This window comes from Haemaphysalis longicornis, unplaced genomic scaffold (genome assembly GCF_048455015.1).
Source record: "Haemaphysalis longicornis isolate Haplotype H1 unplaced genomic scaffold, Haemaphysalis longicornis Haplotype H1 scaffold_10, whole genome shotgun sequence".
In the NCBI taxonomy this organism is placed as follows: Eukaryota; Metazoa; Arthropoda; class Arachnida; order Ixodida; family Ixodidae; genus Haemaphysalis; species Haemaphysalis longicornis.
Window position 1 is genome coordinate 119,371,837 of NW_027526204.1, and position 26,637 is coordinate 119,398,473.

General features: G+C 45.7%; 1 protein-coding gene across 1 annotated transcript; it reads right to left on the reverse strand.

Moving 5' to 3' along the window:
• Positions 1-1,041: 1,041 nt before the first annotated feature.
• On the reverse strand, positions 1,042-10,721 carry LOC144157935 (uncharacterized). The gene is made up of 2 exons (XM_077688648.1): positions 10,523-10,721; positions 1,042-1,211 (listed from the first exon to the last, which is right to left on the reverse strand). The coding sequence occupies exons 1-2, from the start codon at positions 10,695-10,697 to the stop codon at positions 1,114-1,116; spliced, it is 273 nt and encodes a 90-aa protein (XP_077544774.1). The 5' UTR covers positions 10,698-10,721; the 3' UTR covers positions 1,042-1,113.
• Positions 10,722-26,637: the final 15,916 nt, after the last annotated feature.

A 26,637-nucleotide genomic window follows, 5' to 3' on the forward strand; every position in this document is an offset into this window, starting at 1 on the left:
CACAAAGCAGGACCAACATTTGTTACTTTGAGATCCTTCGTGTACGCGCATTTATTGTCGAGGGTTTACACTGTACAAACCAGGACCGAATTTTGTTACTTAAAGATCTCTCGTGCCGGCGTATTTGTTGTAAAAGTTTTACGCAGAACTTTGACATTCCATTCTTTGTGCACTCGTATTTGTTGCGAAGGGTTTAGACTGTAGAAAACAGGACCACAGTTGGTTGCTTACAGATCTCTCGTGTACGCGTATTCGTTGTAATGGTTTCACATTGTACTTTGAGATTGCGGAAAAATCCAGTAACGTTCTCCTAACACGTCTTACCATGGAAATGTTCATAGCATTTGTATACCAGTGCTCACATTTTTTCTGCATTCTGATTGACAGGCTCTGTTTCCTCGTCGCCAGAAGAATGGGAAGTCACTAATTGAAAAATGCAGATTAAAAAAAAAAAATGGCTGGGGCGTTGCTCAACTAACCCTGGATATGCAAAGCCAAAACTTGGCTGAGCCTGATCAAATTTTGGTTTCACCTGGTTAAACCTTTGATTTAGCTGTAATTATTATACTACTCATTTAAAGCCTGCCTTTGTCTGCGGTTGTGGTCCCGCTTCCGGCGTTTGCCGAGCTGAACGGCTCGCCGGGCGTTATCCATGAGGCGTCAGACGCCGCTTGCCTACGACGGCTCGAAGCCTTCAGCTTTCGGAAAACGCTCAGAGAAGACGGCCCGGCCTCGCTCTCATTAATGTCCAAGATCGCATGCACGCGGCGATCGTGTCATCAGGCGCGAACCAGCGCATGCGCAAGCGCATGCGCATGCGCCAAGCCGGCATCGACTTGCGAACGCAGCTCGGCTACCGCGGAAATCGCACCGGCGAGTCACGTGATGCCTTGCCAAGGATACGGCGCAGCTGCGGTCAAATGAAGGTCAAATTGATCGCGACGGCGAAGCAGCTCGACGAGCTTAGTAAAGCTTCGCTTTACAGGTTGGAATAGTAGATGGTCGAATAGGTGCAAAAGGAGTTGGGCGTTGAGGTGGCGAGCGATATTTGCTTTATTTCCTTTGCTTCGCGTTGCTCAGCAGATCTTCTAGTCCCGAGAGCTGTTAGGCACATCACCCCTGGAAGATCCTACCGAGGCATTTTTCCAGTTTCTTTCGCCGTGCCAGGATGCCTTCAATGTCCGATGGCGTCTCAAGCATCACCTGCCAACCTGCAGTTCATAAAGGGGAGAGAAAAAAAAAGATTATACCATAGGTCTCCCAGGGCATTAGGCAGTATAAAAAAGAATATGAAGTACCATGGGTATTTCAGGTGATTATTCTGACGCATACTGTTGAGTTCTTACGTCGTAGACCAGAAAGGGTACATACGAGCGTCTCTTCTAATATCTTGAAACAAATCAAACCTCCCTTTCGGGTATTGCAAATCGAATAAACTGCTATTTCTTTCTAGTTGTGCTGTTTGTTTTATTTTGCCTATTTTTTTGGTTTTTCGAATTTCCGCCCGCCTAATCATCTGTATTTGCGCTATTAGAACGATTACAGGTGGAACTTCCGCAAAATCTGCATTTTTGTGGAAATTCAGGGCGTTGCACGGTTTGCCGTGTTTGGCTATTTTTATAGTTTCCTTTTTTGTTGGTCTTCCTGTGACCAAATATTCAATTAAAATGTGACCAATTAAATTTTCGTGTGACCAACTATCTCCATTTACGCTGTTACAGCACTGTTGTCGGCAAAGAATGCTACGCATTAAATACCTATTATCCCAACTGCTCTTGTCCTGCGCTGATGAATCCATTTTTTGGTAACAAATTATCTTATCTCATCCCTTCATCGAATTACCGGCCTTCTCCAACTTCAAGTCCCATTCGTGGGTAACTACCGTGTTACTGTGCTATTGGCTCATCGATTCACCTGATTGCTTGATCAGCTATAATATTTTCAATCGGAGTTCACACTCCAATCCAACCCACTCGTTTCCTTTCCATAAACGTTATTGCTATTATACTTTTTGGGTCTGCCTAAGTTTTTTTTCAACGACTTAGTAACTTCCTAAATATCTGAGCCATCACCTGGTGCACGACAGGCTGGCAATTACATTTCCTTTGTTACCGAAGGTCCTTCTAGTCAGCCTCCGGATTATACGGCAGAATCTGAGTGTCTGGAACGCACTGGCCGAAACCCACGGGTCGTGGTTCTTGCGTCTTAGCTAAGGCGAGTGCTGCAATAGAAAGGTGTTTTGCCCTTTTCTTGCCTAAGACACTGTGTTGTGTAAAACAGGGTCACGGGTTTTATACCCAGCTCCAATGATGCAGGCAAAATAAAAAAAAAAAAAAACCCGCTGGTGTAAATGCGATTTCGGTGCAGGTTAAGGAATCCCGTGTGACGTAAACTAACCGTTGTGAACTGATTTGCAGAGCGCCTAACGGCTGATTCGCAACTTCGGCGCGTAAAGATTAGACAGTTTGCTTGACCAGGCTGTTAAAGTTGCTTTTGCTAATTTCTTTTGGCAGGTAGCGCCACATTGTCGTCTGGTGAGGAAAGAGCCAATTTGGCGCTTACAGTCTCGCGGCTTTTATGACTGTGTAAGGCCAGCACCAAGGTCTTGTATATTAGGGGTGTCTGGTGGAACCACGACAGGCTTCACACATCTTTCCAAAGGAAGAACGCAAACATTCAGCATACCTGAAACCGAAGCAAGTTGCGAAACATATATTCTACCCCTGAAAGACTTTATGAAAGCGTAATAAAAGTTGATGAGTACGTTCTAGCTATGGAGCCCCGCAACAAAATCAAAGGTAAAAAGAACACTGTAAAACCAAATCGTGAAGCTCATGACGTTTTTGCAGTTGACTATAGAGATGTCACTAGTCATACCACCCGAATGTCACGACGGAAGGCAGATGCTGGACCATGACACTTTGAATCGCGTATTAAAGCAGATATTTTCGGATTACTCGCGATCGCAGCCCCGCGGAGTGTCACCTCGTTCAAGTCACTACACGACTTGATTAACCAAGTCGGCTACAACGTCTATAAAGCGGGAAGGTCGTCTTAAGCCCATTCGAGCCGCCTGCTATCTTGGAGCTGACTTTTTGAGGTCGGCTCGCTCCCTAAGTCGAAGATCGATCTGGGAATTTGGGGTTTACTCCGTCTGTCATGAAACAAAATCTACAAATATTTCTTTCTGTCGCGAGCTCTGCGCTCAGCCTACACTGCTTTTACAGCAGCCTGCCCCCCCCCCCCTACCACCCCCCCCCCCCCCGGAGGCGATCTGACATTTCGCAACACCCCCGTCTAAAAGTGCAAAAGAAACTCCGTAAAATCGTGCAAATGGCGCCTTCTGCATGACTCCATTTTTTATTTGTCTCTTAGCTTTGTTTTGTGCACAAGCAATGTCGTCCACCGCTTCTATTCTCACGTTTCCGCTCTCCTCTCTGTAAACCTAGATCGTTCGTACGCCGGTGTATTACGGCGCGGGAAAAACTCGCAGTGGGATGATCGCACGTTTCCAGAGCTCGCATCGGAGTCCTTATCGCCTTCCTCTTGCAAGGCACTAAAAACGCCCAGCTGAATTTTCGCGGCAAAAGAGGCCATCGCTTCGGTGAAATGGTAGCGTCTAACCGAACAAGCCGGCGTTCGGCTGGTTGTTTGGGACGAAGGGCGTCATGTAGCTATAAATATCCCGAGCTCCCTTGGGCGGAAAGATATATGCAGGTTTCAGCATATGGCAGTTTCGAAGATTCCCCAGGGAAGGCCGTGGGGTCTACACCAGGGGAACGCAGCTGTCGTAGTGTAGACGCAAAATGGGTCATCAGCGTAGGCGGCAACAGCCGCTTATCGCTTCAGAAGGAAGGTAGCGAGCAAGAACGTGTTCGAGGCGGAATACCAGCACGAAAGCAGTGTGAGAATGCAACATTAAGAAAAACAAAATTTAAGAAGCGACAGTAACAAGTGGCAAAAGCCAGAGCCAGGCAACAAGAACGGCAGCGAAAGCGAAGGTGTAGCAATACTTCCGAAAAATTAAAAAAAAAAAACGAGCACGTCTGAGCACTCGTCGTGCTGTAGTGATTGTGCAAGATTGTTCAATTGGTGAACAAGTTCTCCTAGGATTATTACCATCGTCACCCTTTGCCTTTTGCGTCTTTTTCTTCTTCTCTCGGTTACTCAGAGTGAGCGGATACCCGGATCAGCATGAGTTTGAGCTTAGCTTGGTTAGAATTTCTTAGATTAGGTAAGAAATTTTTACATTAACATAAATTAACAGCCGCGCGGTGCTCCACTTGGCTCTGTACTGTTAGGATCGGCATTCTGCTTTTCCTTCAGGGCTGAGGCGCATGCGCAAATGCACACCCGCACGTAGGAGGACGTCAACGTTCAACTATTGGTCATGTAAGTATCCCACATAGCCTCCCATAACAAAAAAATTGTCGGGGCACTTCATACTGCTCAAGTATTTGAAGGCAAAAACCTGGTGTGCTATTGTAACAAGTAACTTTTATATACACGTCCATCCACTGACACAGCCACCAAGCTAAGTTACCCCTCTTAATAAGTTTTAAACCGATCTTACCTTTATTTATCTCAATCAACTTTAATCTATCTTAATTCAATATTAGTTCACTTTAATTCGTACTTTCTATTTCAATCTACATCATCAATCAATCAGTTGTGAGTCAACAATTAAGTTTGATAATAATTAATCGTCTCTTATTCACCGCTGGCATTCTGGCATTGCAAGGTCACTTCTGGCCTTTTTTGGGATTTGCACTATTCGCGTCGACGATGGGGTCGCTGAAGGTCATTTTTCAATGAGACACATAAGGCTTTCTCCTTAATAAGTCCGAAGAAGAAATGCGAGCCGACAAGGCGACGTCACGGAAACCGCAGCGCACCAAAGATGCATAAAAGGAGATATTGTTGGGCGATAGCACCAAAGATGCACAAGAGGAGATATTTTTGGGCGATAACACCAAAGGTGCATAAGAGGAAGTATTGTTGGGCAATAGCTCGATGTGCGCCAGAGAGCGAGGGCACCAAGGACATGGAAATGAGAGGCACGGAATAAAAGAAGGTGGCGTAATGGAATCAGGCTGAGGAGGCGAGTGGGGCCTAGAGATGACATTCAGGTTCGATGCCGGAGAAGAAGCCTACACTTGGATGCGCCGCTCTGGGGTCACCCTGCCTCCGGCCAAGTGGTGCTTTCGGCTTACCGAAGCGGCGGCCCAATCATTTTGGTCGGACTGCTCTGATGGCGTTGCCTCATCGAACACGGCTGGGGTGAGGATGATTCACCCCCGCATCTCGCTTTTAGTCACGCCTGCCACCCGCAGGCCTGGTCAACTAGATTCCTGTCCTGCTCTTGTAATCCCTCAGACCCTCGTGTTTCCACCGTAACATTGCCAGTCGCCCACACTTGTGAGTGGTTTCTTTTGCGTTGTAGCTCAGTGGATAAGGCGTTGCGCTGCTGAGCACGAGGTCGCGGGTTTGATTCCTGGCCGCGGCGGCCGCTTTTCTGAGGGACGCGAACAGCAAAACCGCCCGTGTATACGAGATTTTGGCCCACGTTAAAGATCCCCAGGTGGTCAAAATGAATTCTGGAGCTCTACACTACGGCGCGCCTCATCACCTGCGTTGCATCGGCGCGTTAAAAAGCCCTTCAATCAATCAATCAATCAATCAATCAATCAATCAATCAATCAATCAATCAATCAATCAATCAATCAAGCAATCAATCGATCAATCAATCAATCAATCAATCAATCAATCAATCAATCATGAATCAATCAATCAATCAATCAATCAATCAATCAATCAATCAATCAATCAATCAATCAATCAATCAATCAATCAATCAATCAATCAATCAATCAATCAATGTGCGTTGTAATGCATAAGCGCTTTGTTGCGTGAAACTTAAATTCCGATTCCCACATAAGTCTCTTTCATTCGGCAAGACTAGGGGAGCACAGCGCTTTCTGATAACGTCGCGTTGAGCCCCAGGAGTGCGCTCCAACAGGTAACGTGCCGCTTGAGAATTTATCGTGTTCTTTGTTTTGCTGAATTCCACGCAGCATGTGCTGTCACGTTGTTTGCTTACTGAATGCAAAAAAAAAAATATACTGACATGCTGGTCGCGATATGGAAGAGGCAAGCTGCTGCATTGTTCACATACGCATTCAATTCAAATACATAAAAATAATACATAGGAAATGTAGTAATGACTTTGCTTTGTGCTATTTCTCCATTACGATTGTGCTAGTACGCTTAAATTTGTGAACAGACGTGCTTTTATGTACGCTGTAAATCGGGTGGCTGAGGCCCCTGTCAGGCCACGTCCGCATTTTGTCTCAGCCTCCCCTTGGTTTTGCCAAGAAATAAAAATCAAATACTCAAATACAAAAAATCAGCAAAGCATCCAACTTCAGGCTTTCTCTGCACGCGTTCCGAAACTATGTCTCACTGCAGTAATGGTGAGACGGGGACAGCATTATTCTTTCACGGCATGCTAAAAGAGGTGAGGTTCGTTTTGTTGTCCGGGCTTCGCAAGTAGGAAAAGAACCACTTCCAAACACTTTGTAATTACCATGAAACATTTCCCCGGGTATGCTTGTATTATAAATCGCTACGTCCATACAAACTCTGTTTTATCTTACTCTATCCACTTAACATGTGGAACTTGGATAGAACGGTTTTTTTGCTTCAATCCCTGTGAAGCTCCACACTTTCCATATTGGCCTTCGTTTCGTGGAATCTTCTGCAAGGGCGTAATTAAGTTACCCGCATCGCTTGACCATCACCGTCTTTCGAAGTAGGAGGCTATTGAGGCGTTCCTACCGCTTAGATCATTGAATTTATATGCAAAACGCAAACCCCTACCTGTCCTGACGACATTAAACTTCCCGAGTATTTCATCTATGAAGCCTTAATATACTCCTCTGCGCTAATATTAGGACTGTGAATGCCGCCGACGCGAAGCGACTTGGAAGCAAGTACAGAGACCCGCTGGGCCCGCATAGGGTTACATCAGTGGGAACCCTTGGGTTTCCTTTTGCCCGAGCCGGTGCTGCTTCATCGATCGGTGGCGGCGCAAGACACGCCGCTTTCTACGCAGCGGAAGAAGAGAATTGTCGCGCCTGGAGATTAGCGCTCACAGGCCCGGACCTCAGGTGTGCCGGGTAACGTTATTAGGGAGATCAGAACTGACGGTTCGCCGACCACAGGCACGTGGATGGCAGCAGAGACGGGGCAAATCGGATAAGCTGGCTGTCGCCAGTGCATGGGACGCGCGCTGTAATCTGCGAAACGGGGACACGGCTTGAGGCTGAACCTCCGCCGCTGAAGTTAGTGGGCGAGCTGGTTAGTCTACCAGTGCATACCATTTTGTTACGATGTTACGTAAGAAAAGAAAGGTTTCAGCTCTCTGGTTCAGACTGCGCGCGCACATGGCGAATATTCTGATCGATTTACGGACGGGGACAAGCTTTAGGCAGGACATTTTCCACTGCCGTTTGCGGGCGAGCTAGCTAGCCTAGCAGTAATATAGCGTTTTGCCCTGATGTTACGTAAGAAAAGAAAGGTTTAATGTCTACCCATCTAATAACGTTGCTATAGGACAAACTAATTCATGATCCATGGGCTTAGAAAGCATCGTGTACTGATATGAAAGCTTTTGCAGATACATGAAAATGTTCCCAACGGCCTAGTTTGATTTTTTTAGAAATCTATCGTTTCTTTACTGAAATAAAAATTAAGGAAGAAACACACTGTGGTTTATACAGTTGTCACTAAATGGCTCCAACTGTCTAGCAAGCGGGAGTTTTGTTTATAAAAAATATCTTTTCTTTACTGAAATAAAAATTAAACAAGAAACACATTTTGGTTTATACAATCGTCACTAGATGGCCCTAGCTGTCTAGCAAGCGGGAGTTTTGTTTATAAAAAAAATATCTTTTTTTTACTCAAATAAAAATTAAACAAGAAACACATTTTGCTTTATACAGTCGTCACTAGATGGCCCTAACTGTCTACCAAGCGGGAGTTTTGTTTACTTATTTGAGTCAAGAAGTGACATATTTTCAAAATAAGTAAGATAGGCTGTTTGGAGCCTTTTCATGGATCGGCAAAACTTTTCCTACCGGTGCACGATAGTTTTTAAGCCCATGGCTCATGAAGTAGTAAATCCCATAAGAATCTTAACAGGCGAGTCCCCCCTAAGCTCTCTGGTTAAGATTACACGGGCGTCTGGCAAATATTCTGATCGATACACGGACGGGGACAAGCTTTAGGCAGGTACCCACTCCGCTGAGGTTAGCGGGAGAGCTGCGCTGGCCCGAGCAGCGCCGCTTTTCTTCCCAGCGAAGTATACACGTGCATCTCGCAAAGGTTTTAATCTCCACAGGACGTGGAATTCAATTTTTGTTTTCAGAAAACGCGGTCGGAAGTATCGCTTTTCCCGATCGTACTTTACTGAGTGGCTCACGCACCAATCCTAAGCATTGGTTCACTTTCTGTTGCTGCGGGTTTCAGCGCCGCAATGAGGAATCATACAGGTTGCACATTTGCCTGGCGGCCCTGAGTTTGAAGAGGTATTTTTGCTGGTATTTTTGTTGTTAGCAGTTGCCACTGGTATTAATGTTACGTGGAAGGAACTACCACTTCATCAGGTAACTTTTTGAACGCCTCCTATGTCACCGTAGTTTCGACTTCTTGCAGCGCAACATCCTCATCTGGATAGGCCCAAAATTGGTTTCTTTTTTGGGTTGCGGTTGTGCTCTCAGTAATATTTTTTCGAGATATTACAGAATTAATCTCTTGCGTCACCATTTACCCCTGCGAATAGCCTTAATGGGCAATATCCACTAACGGGGGCGAATATTTCGGGTTAAGTTTGCATAACTGATATAGCTCTCACTTTCTTCCCATAATTTCAATGTGAAAAGTTTGCTCTATGGTTTTAAGGCTTCATGAGCAGATAAAATGAAGGTACTGTTAAGGGCAGCAGCATTGGACACTGGCACATAGCTTGAGGGGACCCAAGCCTACGACGACGAAGCATTGGGTGGCACGGACTCAGCTCGAGCTGTCATGGCAGCATTGTAAATGGATTCCTGGCCATTGTAAATAGAAAGCTTCCCCACTAACCAATACTGGTCTTATAAGTACCGCAGCCACGTAACAGTTTGGTGGAAGGTGTGGTATTCACCCCCATACAGGTTCCCCCCAGCTTGACCCCGTCTCGTCTTGTGGAGCGACCGCCTCAAAGCTCTTGGATAGCGTCAGCCGCCGCAGCCCCGGTGATCCATGGACGCGCGAATTCCCCAGCCCCGTGTCCCCAGCCAATGACCCTCCAACACCAAAGGAGACGTGATAAGCCGTGATTTGAAAAGACGACAATGCGGTTTCTCTGCCCAGTTTTTCGGCGTGTCTCCAGGGGCTTCGCTTTCGTCTCTTCGCTTCCCGTCTTTCACGTCACCGTAACATCTCCACCCAGTGCTTCGTCATCGCTGGCGTGAGTCCCCTGGAGCTATGTGGCAGCGTCCACTGCTGCTTCCCTTAACACTATCACACACTCGAAGAAGCGAAAAAGCACCGACCAACGAATAAACCAAAAAATGGCCGCGTATCTGCTCCTGTTGTTGCAAATGTTGCCGAGAGACGATAGTCGACTGGCGCCTTTGCCAAGTAAAGGCCTCCCATCTCTTTCCCGCTCACATCTCATGCTGTTTCTTTCCCGTCTCGTTCCTCCAAAGATAACACTCTAGAAGTTTGTTCAAGTCAATTGAAATGTATCGCGTTCTACTGCTCCAAGTATAGAATAGAACAGATATAGAACCACGATGCCCTACTCCACGAGGGTTCCAAGCGGAAGGTTAATCCCATCTAGCGGAGCCTTCTTTGCTATTGCCGTTTGATTTCTTAAATGACGCCAGGAGGTAGCGCTGGAAACAGCAGGCGACGGTTTTGTGCCGTCGATGTAGCATTTTATTTGCTATCGCAGAAACCAATCATACATGGATTTTTTAATAAAGGAACAGTGCAAATATTAGTTATGTATTGATTTGCTGCCTTATTTTCCCGTAATGTCTTGTTCTTGTTCAACAATGTTGGCAAGTATGAACACTGACACCGGGCCTAGACGTTTAAATTTGGGTGTAAGTATATAAAACTATTACGCAGATTTTATTTCAGTTTGGCCGGGTGGCTGAATCGAGTCACAGACAGACAAACAGGCAGACAGACAGAGAGACCAAAATTTCTGCGCCTTAGTAGCCCAAGAAAGACTATCGTCTTTAAAAAACTGAAAGAGACGTTTCGGCTCCATGACGCGAGCCTTGTTAACTTTCCGCCTTTCTGCCTTGGAGATTCGGGGTTTTTTTGAACAAGGCTCCCGTGTGGGAGCCGAAACGTCTCTTTTAGCTTTTTTGTTTTATTCGTGGATCGTTGCGTGTCAGCTTATTTAACGTATCCTCCTGGCCAAACGAGCATTCGCCAAAATCTCGACTTCCTATCGCACACTCACATTGTCTTTCGAAGAGGACGCACAGGTCGGTGATGGGCTTGTACTGGTAGCCGCACACGACGGGGTTCATGAATCCGCCGATGCAGCGGAAATACAGGGTGAGGTGCTCCTTCGAGGTCCGGTTGAAGTAGGGTTCCTTGTGGAGAGGCACGAATGGATTCGGCTCCTTGCACATGTTGCCCGTGTAGTAGAAGGCGTACCGCGCTGCACCGAAGTTCAACGCAAAAAGATGAAATTGGGATGGTGTCTCCGGTGTATAGCAGGCCCCTGCTGGTGCCACTGCTTTTATAGAAACTGCCAGTGTTGAACTGCTTTCATACTGCAGTCATCGAGGCAAGAGCACTGGGGTTACGTAGTTCATAATTGTTAGAACACAGAAAAGGGCCCGATGTAATAGAAATGTAGTTCAGTAAAATTGGCAGTTGGCTATGAATCAAAACCAACTATAAAGCAATGATCAATGAAGCAAAACCAACTAGCCCAACTGTCAATTTTATTGGACTGCTTTCATTATTATTTTACGACTGGCGTCGCCTTTTCGGCATTGGGTTACTTTAATTCACCTATTTTGACTTGGCCGTTCTACATTATTAAATGGTGGTCAGAGTCAGGTCTTGCATTCGTCACTTCATATCTTATCTCACATCAAAAAGGGTGGACATTTTAAAGTGTATACAAAATTGGTTACCGACATCAAAATAAACCATCTGTCAATTTCGTGTAACTAGGAATAGGTTATGTTGTTCAGCGGAGAAGAGACGGGCGGTTGTATGCTTGCTTTTAATGCTATTTATATCCTAATGTTCATTTTCGGACGCTTTGTTCAGAGGTATTGTGAATTCCGCAAGTATTTCTGTGTCGCAGTTGACGGGATGGTGCTTTTAGATGTGTATGCAGATGGGCAAGTTTATAATGGGGATGGTTCGATGTCATAGCATCTGGTTAAGTATCATTAAACAAAAAATGAAGCGGAAGTCACTGGCCAACGCAAAAAATAAAAAGAAAATGAACGAGAGAGCCGTACCACTCCCGAACCGCCATTTTAATTGGCCTTTGTTTTATCTTTTGTTGATGTGTATGCGTTAGGGGTGCGTAACTAATCAAAATTTATAGAATACAAATCGAATAGCTGTTGTTGTTGGGCGCGGGTTCGAATAAAAAAAATTATATTCGGTGTCTCACAATACCCGGTTGTAACTTTGAGCTAACTAGAAATGATGCAATTTGTATCTACTGGTAAACGTGCCGCGGCACCAATACTCAGCGTTCGAATGTCGACGTCACATTTCCAGTGGCAAACTGGGGAACGCAAAATGCCGTTTCACTTATCGTTTTTTTCATCATCACTGAGGGCGGCCCGGAAGTTACACGTGTATACAGCGTTGCGTGTTCTGAGATGGCGGATGATACAGTGATCAAAAGATTGCGGTATTTCATCCGCATTTTTTATTTCAAGAAATAATTTTACTTCAATTCTTTGTATTCATTGCGATTCGAATATTTCTCGGTTTGGACTCTCTACTACACAGGGAATCTGGAGCACAGTGTTCTAGGGCATAAAGTACACTTCCCCAGCGTTTCTGACCGGCGTGTGTTATGCGAAATGCAACCCGAATGGTCAGGGAGAAGGCGTACAACTGAACAAAAAAAATTTTAACAACTGGAAATTCTGAGTAGAGGTGTCTTAACCTCAAAACGCATTGTTCTGGGTTTTTCGCGTATTAGGTCAACCGCTACAAATAAAATAAAAATATAAATTTGACCGAAATGCTCCTAACTCATCATTATGTCCTTGTTTATCACATTCGTCACTGAATGCTTGCATATCTGTGTTTCACTCAACCTTGCTTTTTTTCGCGTGCCTCTGCTTGACCCAACGCAAAAATTGATTCCGAAACATGAATCCTTCTTTTTCACATTTCTCACGAAATGCTTGCATAACTGTGTTGCACTCAACCTTGTTTTTTTTTCTTTTGCCTCTGCTTGAGCCAACGCAAAAAATTTTTTTCCGAAACATCTTGTAGGAAAGCAAACGCGGGCTAAATAAATGTGAACAGGCATCTCGTTCCAATAGCGCACTTAAGCTTTTAAAAAAGTTGAAAGGAAAAAGAAGTTGACAGGTAAGAAAGCACCATTTTAAATAATAGACGTCAGTTCACACAACACAACGAAAAATCGAGACGCTAGAGGCAAACGTGAGAAAAAAAGAGAAACAAGCAACTAATTGGTAACATGAGTTATCGGTAGCTTGCTTACCATATGTAGAGTCTGAAAAAAAAAGTAAACAAAAAAAATGAAAGGTAAACCGAAGCAGAAAGCCAATGAACGACAACGCAGAACACGTTATTCTATGTTGGTCAGTTGTTTCCGGCCACTTCTTCGTTGCTTGGCACCTTACATTGTAAATGTTAAAGTGCGGAGTTGAGTTCGCTAGTTGAATGCCCAAGTGTTGGACGGCAGCGTTAAAACTGGCGTGAGTGTTCGTCCATTGAGGCTATCTTTCTACAGCAGCGAGTTTGTGTGCTTTTTTTCTTCTCACTTTAGAAAGACCACTTTGCCACAGTATTCCTTCGAAAACGTTTTTCGCTTTGTAGTTTGTTTAAACTCCGCAGCTTGGTGCGATACTTGCTTGAGGCAAATAGTTCAAGACAAAAAGCGTGCTAGCTCAAACCTGGAACAAAGATTGAAGGCTGGGGTTAAATATGTGGCCTTTGCGAAAAGCAAAAACGCCCATGTGTACGAGATTTCGGCGCACGATAAAGATCCCCAGGTGGTCAAAATTAATCCGGAGCCCTCTACTACGGCGCGCCTCATCGCCTGCGTTGCGTCGGCGCGTTAAACACTACAATCAATCAATCAAATCAATATGTGGTCTTTGTTTATAGTCCCTTAAGTTTTATGTCGTGTCTATACTTATACAAGATTGCCAAATTATAGCAATTTGTGTAGTAACAATCCTGTCACTGGGCGACGGTCTCAAAATTTTGACATGTCGCACAAAAGCCATCGTGTGTAAAAAAGGAATCTTCAGCTGTTCAGATGTTTCAATGTTTGCCGTTAATGAGCTATGAAATTATGTAAACTAGCTTTGTTCACCGTCAATAATGAGTTCACGAAGTAAAGAAAAACTGATTTAATAAAATGTACAGCCTGTCTTGTGGAAGCATAAAGAAAAATGTTGAATCACACTAAATCTTGCTTGAGGAGATAAAAAAAATATTTTCAATTCGAGCTGCCATGATGCAGTCTAAGTGTACTATACATCATCTTCCCTGCATAGCGTTTGGGAGCTGTTTGTACAAGCTTCTCCAGGCCCGAGCGGGTCCGTCAACCGTTATCTTAGCGGAATGGCTCTGTGTTAGGACGAAGTTTTTCCATTCACTCTAATCTGCCATTATTCTTCCTCCTTGTAAGGCGTCTCAATTCTTTAGGACATTTTCCGCCAGTGAAAAGCTTGCTGCATGACAGAAGCGCGCTCTGCCCTGAGTTTTTTTGTACATTCAGAAAAGAGGGCCTGCAGGCGAACGGTTCCCAGCACAAAAGCGACCGCCGTTGGTCGCTTTTGAAAATCCGTCGGTTCGCGCTGTGACAGCAGTTTCAGTTTTTGTGTTCGAGGCTTAAACTCATCCTCGAACGTACTAGCAGCGGCTTTTGACAACCTGCGGCGCTTTAAAAAAATTGCGGCGTGTAACGAAAATCAGATTGGTACTTTCTAGAATTGTTTGCTCAAAAATAGTTTGTTGGTGAGTGAGTAACTTGCGCTTTTTAAGTTACGCTTTAAGGTTACGTCAGCTTCAATGTGTCACTATGATCTGATAGGGTATGTGAAATTATATACAAAATTAATTTTTAGCTATTCAAATATTATTGGTAGCAAGACTTGCATATTTCTCACAGCTTACATGCCTTTCAGGCAAAATCGAAACAAACCGAAAACATCGCGGAGGAAAGAAGAGTTGATGTCTAAAAACAGTACATAGCACAGTTTCTGTTATTTTTGGTCGAGTACAAACGCAAGAAAAGCTATTGTGCTCAGCAAGGCCGCGTGTATCAGAGCCGCCTTTTCATGATCAAGACAGATCTTTTGTTGCTTTTATTTAGGAGTAAGAAAAAGCAGACGCCTCTTGTAATCGTGCACCAGAAATATTTTTTTGTGAACCAGTTCGGCCTCTTTCTTAGACGAAAACCGCAACTTTGCTTGGGTTAATTAAAACTGTCAGTCTCGAGGCGCTCCGTTTTCTTTGCTTTTTCACCAGCGGGTCCACAGGATGTGTGTTATGAAAAAAAAAAAAAACATCCCCTGTGGCGGGTTTGGTAATCCTGGACGCAATTATGAACATAAAGCTAAGCTCGTTTCAGCTGCGCGGTCCTCAAGTCGCTGCTGTTATGGCTTGACGATGAATAGATTAGTAAAAACAAGGTACTCACGCCCAGTGAGCTTCTTTCTTGCTGCAAGAACAAACGCGCGAGAAGCGACATCAAATAAAAAGTCAATAATTGTTTTCGTCCCGTACACTCGCGGACAAAAAGTAATTGCGCCTGATCTAAGTTAATTACCGTTAAGGCGAATTGTTGTCAGCAGGACAGAGTTTATCGATTCCCCGTTTATGCGAACGTTTTGATCAAGGCCGTTCCGCTTTCCTGCAGAACGTAATTTTTGGGCGTAAAATAAGGACATCAATTATGGGTTGCCAAAAGCTTTGCTGGCCATGACGCAGCGTCATCTCTTCCTCTTGTCTTGGTACCTGTTCAAGACAAGAACTACACGTAACCGGAATACAAAAGCTTGTCTATTGCTTCTTTAAAGGTTCTGTACTTTCCTTGTTGTTCTAAAAACGCGAAAGTCATGGTAAGAGGGCATCGTTGCTCTCGCAGTCGCGGTAAAGTTCGGGCGCTGTGCGCTTTGGCAACAGCAGTAGCAACACGACCGAGTAGCGTAGCATCAGCAGCCAAACAGGGAACAATAACAGCAGACAAGGAAAATATGGTTTCGAAACTGAGGCGTTAGTTACAATGAAGTAGATAGAGGACCGGGTCTCAGAGAACCCTACTTCGGACTGATAGTTATGCGGGACGATTGAAAGGTTCAAATGCCGAAGTTCTAACTAACAAGGCTGCGAAAAAAAAAAAACAGCTTAGAAAAACCGGCAACGTCGTCTCACGGTTAGAATTCGTACTCTCCCGGTAACCCGAAATACTGAAGACCAACCCCTCTTGCCTAAGGGATATCACGGCTAATTCCTTTTAAAGGCAGAGCTGTTCTCCGGCAGGCCCCGAAGACAATCCCTGCTGGTATCCTGTCACGCTCCGTCTGGAGCAGGCTGCAATTCTACCGACTCGCAAAAACTTGTTCCCAGGAGACAAAAATGCACAGGAAAAGGTCCCGGGGCCTCCGTATTTTGATGTAAGATGACTTATATTGCTCTGTAAGAACGTCTTTCCAACAGTAGAATCGTTTTTTAAGGTGAAGCCAACTTTATAAAAATCGGTGAAGGTGGGGATCACGTAATCTGGCTTTCCCACAAGACCTGTTGCACAGTGAAGCAAGGTCACCTGAGTAGAGAGTATGACTACGCAAAACGGCTCTAATGAAAAGAAAATACTTTCAAATTAGCCGCTAAGACGAGTCTACCATTACAAGGAGTTTCATTTAGTTGTCGTAATTATTTGACTGTGATTTTGTGAATCTTACAGAATAAATGTCTTCTGTCAAGTCATGGCCATGCGCGAAAGGAGTACGGTTACAAAAAACGGCTGTAACTACCGTTTTGCCAGAACTACTCGGAAAGCAAATTATATGGCAATTTTCCGCTAAGACGAATCTAACATTAGCAAAGCGGTATTTTCGTAAAGACAACCCTAAGCCCCCTGTTTTAGCAGAGTTCACACTGTTTGAAACTGCTTTAGTTTTATCGTTTTTTTTACTTGTCTTAGTGGCCAGAAGACAGTTCTGCCACAGCATGTGAGGGTTTCCCTTGGTTCCTTATCCATGAAAGCAGTGTAGGCAAAATGAGTGCGTTTCATAGTTGGGTAAAGGACGTGTAAAGGGGAGAAGGGAAATGCGAAGAGAACTAAAAGCTGCAAGGGTGCATCTGCGCCTGGTTCGCTTCAAGCATGAATTTCCGACAGTCGCACCGATGCCGGAAAGTGTTGTTGCGTAAATAAGCATCAAAGCAGGGTGAAAAGTCACACGCACACGCACACGCGTGAACCCACGCATAACACGCACACACGTGCGCACACGCGCACGCACACACACATACACACACGCACGCACAGGCACACACACACGGACGGCCGCACACGCACGCCCGCACGCATGTCCGGACGTGCCCGCACGCTCGCACGGAAGCCCAGGCACGTGCGCGCTGGTGTGCGGGTGTGTGTGTGCGCGCGCGTGCGTAGCCACATAGCCACAAAGAGCATAGCCACAAACAGCAATGCACAAAGTTCACAAAACAAAGGGGAGTTGAAAACCTTTGAAGTGTCCCACCCATAATGACTGAATTTAATGAGTGCGGGCAGACCCAGAACCACCCTTATAGATAGTGAACTGGCCATAGCAGCCGGTGAAAATGACAGCCACCGGGCCGAAAAATTGGTGTGTAGAGGCGGCGCGCTGGGCTAGGTGGTACTGAATTTAATCCTGAACCTCGGCAGCGTCACTTCGCTTGCAGTGCGTCCTGGGACTGCTCGCATACTATGTTCCGGCCGTACCAAAAGATACCGATGGAACCTGTCATTTTCTCTAATACCGGCCCGCACCGAGAATCTACGGTTCAGTCTAGACTCTCTTTTTAGCTATGAAATATTCGACGTACACAAGTAAATCGCACTGCTGCCATATCTGTCTACTCGACTAGCATTATTTGTTTTGGAGTATTTTCGTTCATTTAAACATTCGGAAACTTCGAGAACCTTTCTTTTAACATGTAGCTCGTCTATGCACGAGCAAAGGTTCACAGGGAAGGCTTGAATGCGTACAACGCAGCTCCAAGAGGGTCATTCTGTGCGTTCAAACGCCGTGTTTCTTGCGCGAAAACAATGTAATTTAGCGAATGGAGGACTAATAGACGGCAGCCTCTCCCAATGCTGCGTTGGTTTTACTACAAGTGGAGCCACGCCTGTAGTAGCTCCGTCGGGATGGCTTAAAAGCCGAACAAATGACAAAATTGGCTATGGCAGCCATCTTCGGTGTATGCCCGTATTAAGATGCGCAATTATCTTCGGGATATCTTTTTGAACCACTGCCCACGTACTGAAGTGCTGAACCAGGTGAAAAGAAATTATCTTTTCGTGCTGCTGCCTGTGTTGCTCAGCTGCACGCAACAAATGCCATCGTGTAGGATGTGTCTATTGAAAGAACGGTTCAAAAAAGTAGCACAGGATGTTTCGCATATTCTTTCGCGAAAGCGTTTCTTTTGGCTAGATTTGTCGCCAAGCCTTCTGCCGATGTCGACTATAACTTACACCGTTGACATCATTCTTGCTTAGATTTTTTGTTTCTTTTTTTGGTGTGTGCGCCCGCATCAAGACCTCTCAGTTGTTCCTGGGCACGTTAAATAAATGATTGCTTGATTGATTGATTGATTATGATAATAACCTTATTTTGCCCAAAACTGCGTGAAAGGAGGAAGGTGCAGTGGGAGTCTTCATTCCTTCCCTGAGCTGGCGGCAACTTCGGCCTATCGAACGACTTTGATCTGCATTTCAGGGTGTTTGTTTTGTTATAATCGTGCTACTAAACGTGTCGTAAGCCAATGTGAATTGACCGCGTGCCAACTGCTTCTTCGGTTTTTTTTTCTTATCCATATAACAAACTTGGCTGAATATTACGCTGTATTTTATTCTTTCTCAAAAGTTTAGAGAACTGAGCCAGTTGGTACAGATTCATTGTGGTGAAACTGCGCGCAAAAACCAGAACAGTAAGAAGAGGACTCGTGTTGAGGAAGAGGACTAAGTGCTCGTGTTGTTGTCCTCTTCTTTCTGCCCTGGTTTTTGCGCGCTGTTTCACCAGAATTATTCTTCCTGTTGTGCGTGCGCTATCAAGTATGTGAAACACTATATAATACATTAGCAAAGGGCTAGCAGCTGTGGACGCTTTTTGAGGATGATATCCGATTGGGTACGCGTTATGTGGACGCCAGCCGGCTGCGTGCTTTCGCCATCCTATAGCCAAGTAACGATTTCACATTAAAAAGCTCATATTTAAGCACACCGTGAATCCCACAGAACTTGTGCACTCTCCCATGTGAATAGGCAAAGACTGAGCTCAACGAAGGGAGAAAACGATTAAACAACGACTACGGCAGACAGAGAAACGTGAAATTAGCGCAGAAAGCGGAATCAAATGCAGCGTAAGACAGTCCAGTGGCGTCGGATCGAACTAAAAATGCAGGAAGGCCACTCTGCCACATAAGACTTGATGGCAGCGAAGAGAGAGAGAGAGAACAACTTTATTTAGCCACACAAAATTGCGGCGACTACGTGCCGGATGGGGTGTTTCCCTCTTCACGGGACCCATATGCTACCGCGGCTGCCTGGCCCCTGGAGATCAGGACGAGCTGGTCTTCCAAGGCGCGGCTGGTTAGCAAGGTCTCCCATCGCTCGTTAAAGGGTGTGGGAAGGGTGATTGAGGGTTGGGTAAGAGGTGGAGGGATTGCCTCGGTGAAATCGCACTCTCCGATGACGTGCCGGAGCGTGCCCAATTGCCCGCAGAATCTACACTCTTTCTCGTATATCTCGGGGTACATTCTGCTTTGGAGATAGGGGTGCGGGAAGGATCCAGCGAAGCTGTACGCAACATTCACGACCATCCCGACGGTTTGATTGCAACTGATTTGCTTATTAGTCACTGACGCAACGACCTTTACTCAATCTTTGCTGATATCAGGTCGAAGAAGGGAATTGGCTGCAGTCGCGGACGACGCGAGAAGGAAGTCTTTCATGAACGAACGATCTGAGCGCGCACACTTAAACTAGGCGCCGCCGGTGCAACGTGTACACTATCACGTGTTCTGGCTCAAGCAGGTGGCGTGATTTCTCTCCTCGAAGTCGCGACCCAGTGAGTAATCTCGGGTATTAACTCATGGTCGCAGCCGAGTGGGTAAGGCGACTGACTCTTCAAAACCGATTCTGACATCCTGGCCGTTGTTCCAGTTTGTTGGAGTCGTTGAATTTTGTGGCCAATGTTAGCCAATCTCCCTAAGTGGGTATGCTTGGCTTGACGAACGTGCGCTCAAGGCACGCAGCGAACGCTAAAGCTTTTTTTTGGCTGACATTGCCAATCTCCCTAAGTGGATATGCTTTGCCTGACGAACGTACGGCCTGGGAAGAACAAAACTTCTATTGAACGTTTATGTGCGTGGGGATGGCTTCTTAGTCTAGAAGTCCAAGCGTTGCCTTTGTACGTTCTACCCTCTTCGCCAGCGTGACTTAATCTCTCGCACTGCTCGAGGTTGGGGTTAGGGAAAGGAAGTTGCAAGTCCCGTTTTGACCACATTCCAAGGCTACGCGGTATAGAGTGCCTGAATTTCCGCAGAACTTGCATTGAGGTGGGTGTTGATTGTGGAACTGCATATGAAGCCCGACTGGGCGAAAAAACGTGTTTGTTTGAAGTAAGAAAAGTGTTGAGTCTAGCTTTTTAGTTAATTGCGGTTGTGGGGGTGGATAGGGTCTCCGTTCTGGCCCGTAATGCTGGCTGATGTTACGGGAAGTCACAAGAGGGTAGGGGTCAGGTTCTCCTTCCCGGGCTTCGTTGGCGAGTGCGCAGGCCGTCGCGTGCGTGAATTCGTTGCCCGGTAGGGAGGAGTGTGCCGGCACCCAGACTATAATGGCGTGCCGGTTTCGGGGGCTTGTGCTCAGGAGGCGGTATGCTGCGGGAGTCCCTGATCCTGAAGTAAATCTTCTGCAGGCCTCCTGCGAGTCACAAACTATCGTCGTTGCCTTGGTCTGGGCTATGGCTTGCAGAATGGTCCCTTCTTCTGCATCTTGAGAGATTGTTTTGTGGATGGTTGTGATGGTGAGGCATTTGTCTCTCGATGTTACTACTTCCACAATTTCTCTTTTATAGTTACGGCTTGCTGCGTCCGTGTAAACCGTCCCTCCGTCTTTACCGTCATTTTCTCTAGTTCGGTTTTGGCCCGTATTCTGCCTGCATGTTGTTCTGCATGCATATTGCGGGAGATAGGTTTGATGTGTATGCGCTGTCTCGTTTCTGGCACAAAAGCTCGGGGTTGTAGCTGGCCTTGAGGCGTCCAGTGAAGTTCCACCAAGACCTTTCTGTCCACGGGTGTCATTTAGAGTCTTAATTCTTGGCTGGTGAGGTGCCCTTCGATTAATTCTGATATGGTTTTGTGAAGGCCTAATTTGCGTCGTCGAGAAGTCAAAGTGCCCATGGGGATTCTAGTGCTTGTTTGTAGGCCTTCCGTATAATGACGTCGAGAATCTGTTCCTCTGTTTTGGTCAGAAATACGTACGGGGCCAGGTAGATAATGTGCACCAGAATGAATGCCAGGACCAATCTGGTGGTGTCCTCTTTCATCCCTCTTTGTTCGCCACCCTGCGTAATATCTGGGTGTCCTGTTCCGCGGTAATATTTAGTTTCTTAATGAGGCCGTTGTTCCTTGTGTCCGCCTGGATATCTAATCCAAGTATTCGTATTGCATTTGTAGGGCTGATGTGGGATGTTTTTCCAGTATGATTTGAATGTAGTCTTTCTTTTCTTTATGCTTCGTCTGTGTGCGACCAGAAGTTCCGATTTTTGCGGGGCGCATGTTAGTTCGCACTCTTTGGCACACTGATTGACGGTATCAGTTGTCTGTCGAAGTGTGTATTGGAGGCCCTTGATTGAATCTGTGCCCGTCCAGATAGTAATATCATCGGATTAAAGGCCATGCCTTGTGTTAGAGACACTCTATTGTCGTTTTGGCAGCTATAGCAGCGCTATATTGAAAAGCATAGGGGACAGAACTGACCCCTGAGGGGTTCTTTGTCTCCAAGATTAATTGTGTCCGTGGAGACGACCCCCATGTAAGGCAGCTTGGTGGTTCGAGATGAAATCGGCAATGTAATTGTACGTTCTCTCAACGCAACCTGTTTTTGGCACGTTATTGAGGATTGCCTTGTGCGTCATATTATCAAACGCCCTCTTAAGGTCGAGGGTCAGTATGACCCGGGGGAGTGCCTCGGGGCCGGAACAAGTATGCCTTCCTTGGTTTCTGTCAGTATGCCTTTGGTGCACAGGTCCTTTCTGAATCCACACATAATGTTCGTAATTTTCTGGATATCATTGATGTATTGCTGAAGTCGTAGGAAGATTACCTTCTCCATGATTTCCCTCGCGCCGGGTTTTAACGAAATCGGGGCGAAGATTGTCTACATGTAAGGATTTGCCTGGTTTCGGGATCAGTCATACCTCGGCTGTATTCATAAAATAGGAAGCTTGCCTGTATGCTAGAAGGCGTTGAAATGCTCTGTGAGGTCTTCTACAGCCCTGCCATCCAAGTTAGCCAATGTTATGTTGGTTAATTGGTCTTTCACAGGTGAGCTGGGGTGTTTGCGGGGTGCAATGGCGGCTCGGACCACGTAAAGTTCAATGTCTCGGTTCAACTCAAGATTAGGCGGACCTTCATAAGGCGGAGAAATACCCACTTTTCCCGGACTTAGGTATTTGTTCCTCAAGTCTTGAATGAGGTCATCCGTGTTTCGCTTGTACAAGTGCATAGTGCGTGCTAGGTTTCTACTGGCCTCTCCCTTGTTCTTTAGGGGGTCGATAAGGTGTCGCAGCAGCTGCCACGTTACGCGAGTAAATAGTGTTATCTGGAGGCCATCGCACAACGTAAGCCAATTCTCCTTGCACAGGTGGGCCTCGTACTCCGCCACCTGCTTACCCAGTTGCGCTATAAGTTTCTTGAGCCAGCGGTTATGCCTCTGCTTCTTCCAGCGTCTAGTCAAACTGTGTCTGGCTTCTCAAGTGTGCAGGAATTCGAAATCGACGTGCAATGCGGTACGCTCGAGGGGGGCTTGAATGAGTGCTCGACATTTTCTTGGTATTTGGAACTGCGGACACCATACACAAACGATTTGCGCACCAGCTTGGCTGTTCAAAATATCCAAACAAACAATAAGAAGTTCTGCACGCGGAATCAGCCAGTATGGGGAGGTCGCTATCTATAGAGACGGTTGTGGTCAGAACCAAGCGTACCAGGTTAGGTTTCGCTCTGCGAAGATGAACGCAGCGAATGGTTAGGAGAACAAAGTTTCAGCCTTATCTGCTTACAAACAAAACAAAAGAGCATTATGGAGGCCCAGTTTCGCCAGAGCCAAAACATGCACCCGCCTCACTTCAGCTGAACGCATGCCGCGAGCCGGCACACATAACTGGATTTTGTGTTTCGCTGGCAGGCACAGCCACAACGGCTCCGCGTAGGAGTAAACGTAGCGTGCCATAAACTAGCAATTTTGCGAGAGCTCGGGTGAGTTAGCTCTCCAGTAAACGAGGCAAAAATAGTTTCTCCCGCTTCGAAAGCTGTCTGCCGAGCGCCACGTTGCCAATGAACTCGCGACTAGGGGCGCTGGGATACTCAATAGGGAAACGTCCTGAGGGCACTAATGAAATAAGGTGTCTGGAATGGACTCGCGCGCAACACCGTACGAAACAATTATGCCGCAACGTGCCTGCCGGGCAACGCAGCTAATTGCACCTTTATTAAATTAACGTCGCTTCAGCTGCTCGATTTACGCGCCCTCTGTAGCCTTGACCAAAACACCTAGGCGGGCTGCAGACGGGCTCTCCTATATGAGCTTTCTCGATTCCAGGTATCACAAAACCCCTTTTTCTTCCCTCGAATTTGAGTACTACGTTATCGTTGACGACATGTAGAGGCACAAGGCCTTATGGCATGCTCATGTCCCCATTTATTTCTCGTCTAGTTACTGGTTGACCCATTAGATCGTTGCGTTTTTCCTATCTCGCCTGAACAGGTAACTTAGTTTCAGAGCAGCCACCCTGACCGGTCGTTATAGAACCCACGCTATCTGAGAGACGTAAACGGAGTTTGAACAGGCTACTGAACCCTCATGAGGCTGCCAGCTGGGGTGTCAAAAGTAATCGAATTTGCTGGAACGCTGCTGCAGCTATGCTGTTTGGAGATAATGTAATTCGTGGAACAGATTTCTGTGAATAAACTCCTTCGCGCTTGCCGGCGCGCTGGCTAAATAACTTCTGCGGGTGGCGTTATTCAAAATGCTAGCCTGTCTGGGGAGCTTACGTGGGACGGTAAACACCTCCGTCTTAGTGTCCATTTGCAGTCTTAGCTTTTTGTCGGAAAGAGCAGCAATCCATCTGCTTAATGAATCTTGAAGTATCTAAAGGCTACAGTTTGTGTTTGTGCTAAATGAACGTTCACTTAGTGGGGACATATGTTGCAGCGTAAGGCTTCGAACTCCAGATAAAACGGCTCAAAAGAGTCATCCGGAAAATTTTTGCTGCAGTGCAATCTACAAAACCGCATTTTGACGTCCAAAACAAAAGCACTGGGTAAACATATTTTATAGTTATTTCAAACAATAGCCGTGCTCGTACCAAAACCTAAAACACACAAGTCTTGATCAGACTTTGGAATTAGTTAAAATCATATGTACCCCTCTTCATCATTATAATCATCATCGTCATCGCACTCATCTGGCGTAGCAAGCCAGGCAGCTTAGCTCGGCTGACATCGCCAGTTTTCATTAAAGATCGTTCTCTCTCTCTCTCTTCTTTTGTTGACAGAACTCATCAATATCATCATAATCGTCATCATCGTTGCCATCATCATCCTACTTAGCTGGGATTAAATGCCCTGTGCTATATGTGCTATAAATCGCGTCGCTATGAGCCGCGAGTTCTTTAGGAACCTAACTAACCAAATCATTAAGCATACAACATTGAGGGACTTGGTGAGTATTTCCTGAGGGCATGCAAGTAAAAACACGCAGCAAGAATAATTCCGGGGGGGGGGGGATTAAAAGAAGGCTGCCAAATTTTGATAATTTGCTCCCGTGAAGTCCAGGAAAAATTGTCACTCTGTATTGTTTTGTGTTTGTAATGCCAAGTGCACGGGGAGTGAGCACACTCCCCCACATCGATGAAACGCTGGACCACTGTTACGGCTGGATCGGAAACGTTCGTGTGACTGCCTAATCTTCTTAGCAACATGAACCTTCGTGGGGAGCATTTACTCGCCGTGTACCACGTGGAAAAATCATAAACCGAAGGGATATGCCCAAATTAAAACATTTCCAATACAAATTAGCGAGACAGGAAATCCAGAAGCTGCTTTTTTTGTACCCAGCACAGTAGCGGTAGGATTTCTTCTGTTGAAATGGGTGACACATGATGGATTAATAGACCTGACGGTGTAAAGCGTGTTGCTTAACCTAATAACACTACTCCTACGGAGACTAAAAGAAAATTTATCGAATGAAAACATTTGCGAAGCTCCTGCGTAAAAAAAAAACCGGGTCAAATTAAAATCAGCTCATTATCCAAGGCTTTGCACTTCATATATACTTTTCAAATTATTGTGAACGCCTCCCGAATGGCTTAGCGAGGCAAACAATACACGTGTGCCTTGCTTAGGGGGCCATGAAGACAAAATACAATTCTGTTTAATTTAGGAGAACTAGCCTTCAGTACCTCACTCAGCTTCATTCCAGCGCGAAAGACGTTCTTAACCCCCCCCCCCAAAAAAAAAAAAAAACTGACGAAAAAACGAAAAACTCAAAATGTGTGGTACACTGGCGTGTTATGGGCAGGACTGACGTCATATGTGCCAGCAATAAAAACAACACAGTGTCTAGAGTGCCGTGAAACGGTGCTGTGATACGCGCTTCAGGCATGGCTTGTGTGCTGTCCTACGAGATTCGAATATTTAGGACTAGGCGAGCACCGCCCAGAGCGTGTTCCATTGTGGCGTTTCCTACATTTACATGTAGTGCAGTAACTACCATGTGGAAAACAACAAAAAAAGTCATTGTGGTGTACGGGTTCCGTCATTCGTTGTTGGTGCCAAGGACAGTGGTTCGAAACGCGCTCTTGCCTCGGTTATTTATTTTTTTCGCCTTGAAATGAAATTTTAACTTCCATGACTCAGTTTTTGGCGCTCTAAATGATTGCTTCGTGTTCGTTAGGTCATGTTATGTTAGGTAAGGCTGTTTTAGGTTAGGTTTTCTTACTGTACGTTAGGTAGGGCGATGTACAATGAGGCACCGCATTTTTTTACCGGAACGCCGGTGGACGTCAATATAGTGGAGTGCTTATAGTAACGTCGGATGGCACTCTAGACACAGCTTAAAAAGAAAATTTTCAGTGTGTAACTGTACGTTGGAGTTGAAGCGATGCGATCAGACGGAACTTGTAGCCCCACTCCATCAGTGCAGTCTTAGTGAAGGTTTAAGTCGACGGCCGACAATCACGCAAACAAGAATCTGTGACGTCATAAAAAAGTTGCCTGAAAGTGGCCAGGGAGTCGTCACTGCTTTATGTGTTTTCTTTAATTTATCCGTTATTTGTTCGAAGTTTGCGCGTAAACTGGTATCGTTGTTGTCGGAATAAAGCAGTCTTTCTAATGAACCAAACTTCTCTTTTGACTTTATGGCTCTTTTAAGTACATTCTGTATGGTGCGAAGTCGGCTGCGAATACGCTGCTGTGGCGCCAATCATGCGGAAATAAGATCTATTTTCGTTGCTACCGCAAATCGGCAAACGTTTTAGAGCCAAACCTCCCGTGTGAATGACGCTTGGCACCTGGGAATTTTCCGCAGAAACAAAAAATAGACCTTTTTTACACTACGAGAGGCGCGGGAGCAGCTAATTCGCAGGTAACTTCCCACCATATAGAAGGGACTTTGGACCGGGAAAAAGTGACTGCAGCCCGAAAGGGTCAGAATGCGAAAACAGCAGCTGTATCTGACCGATGACTAATGGCACTAGGGCGACTTTATTGGTATTAGAGAGTAGAAACTACGTCCTTCTAATTCATATTTGGCGGTTCGAGCTTGGCAGACGCCTGCAATTTCTGTAAAAAACAAAACAAAAACAATGTGAAGTGAAGTGATATTTCTTTGCTTAC

What these genes read in the sequence shown, in the direction of transcription:
- LOC144157935 (XM_077688648.1), bottom strand. Translation starts at nt 10,697, where the DNA reads ATGTGCAAGGAGCCGAATCCATTCGTGCCTCTCCACAAGGAACCCTAC. An exon ending in CGTCCTCTTCGAAAGACAAT is followed by an intron (nt 1,212 to 10,522) that starts GTGAGTGTGCGA and finishes TATGAACTGCAG; the next exon opens with GTTGGCAGGTGATGCTTGAG.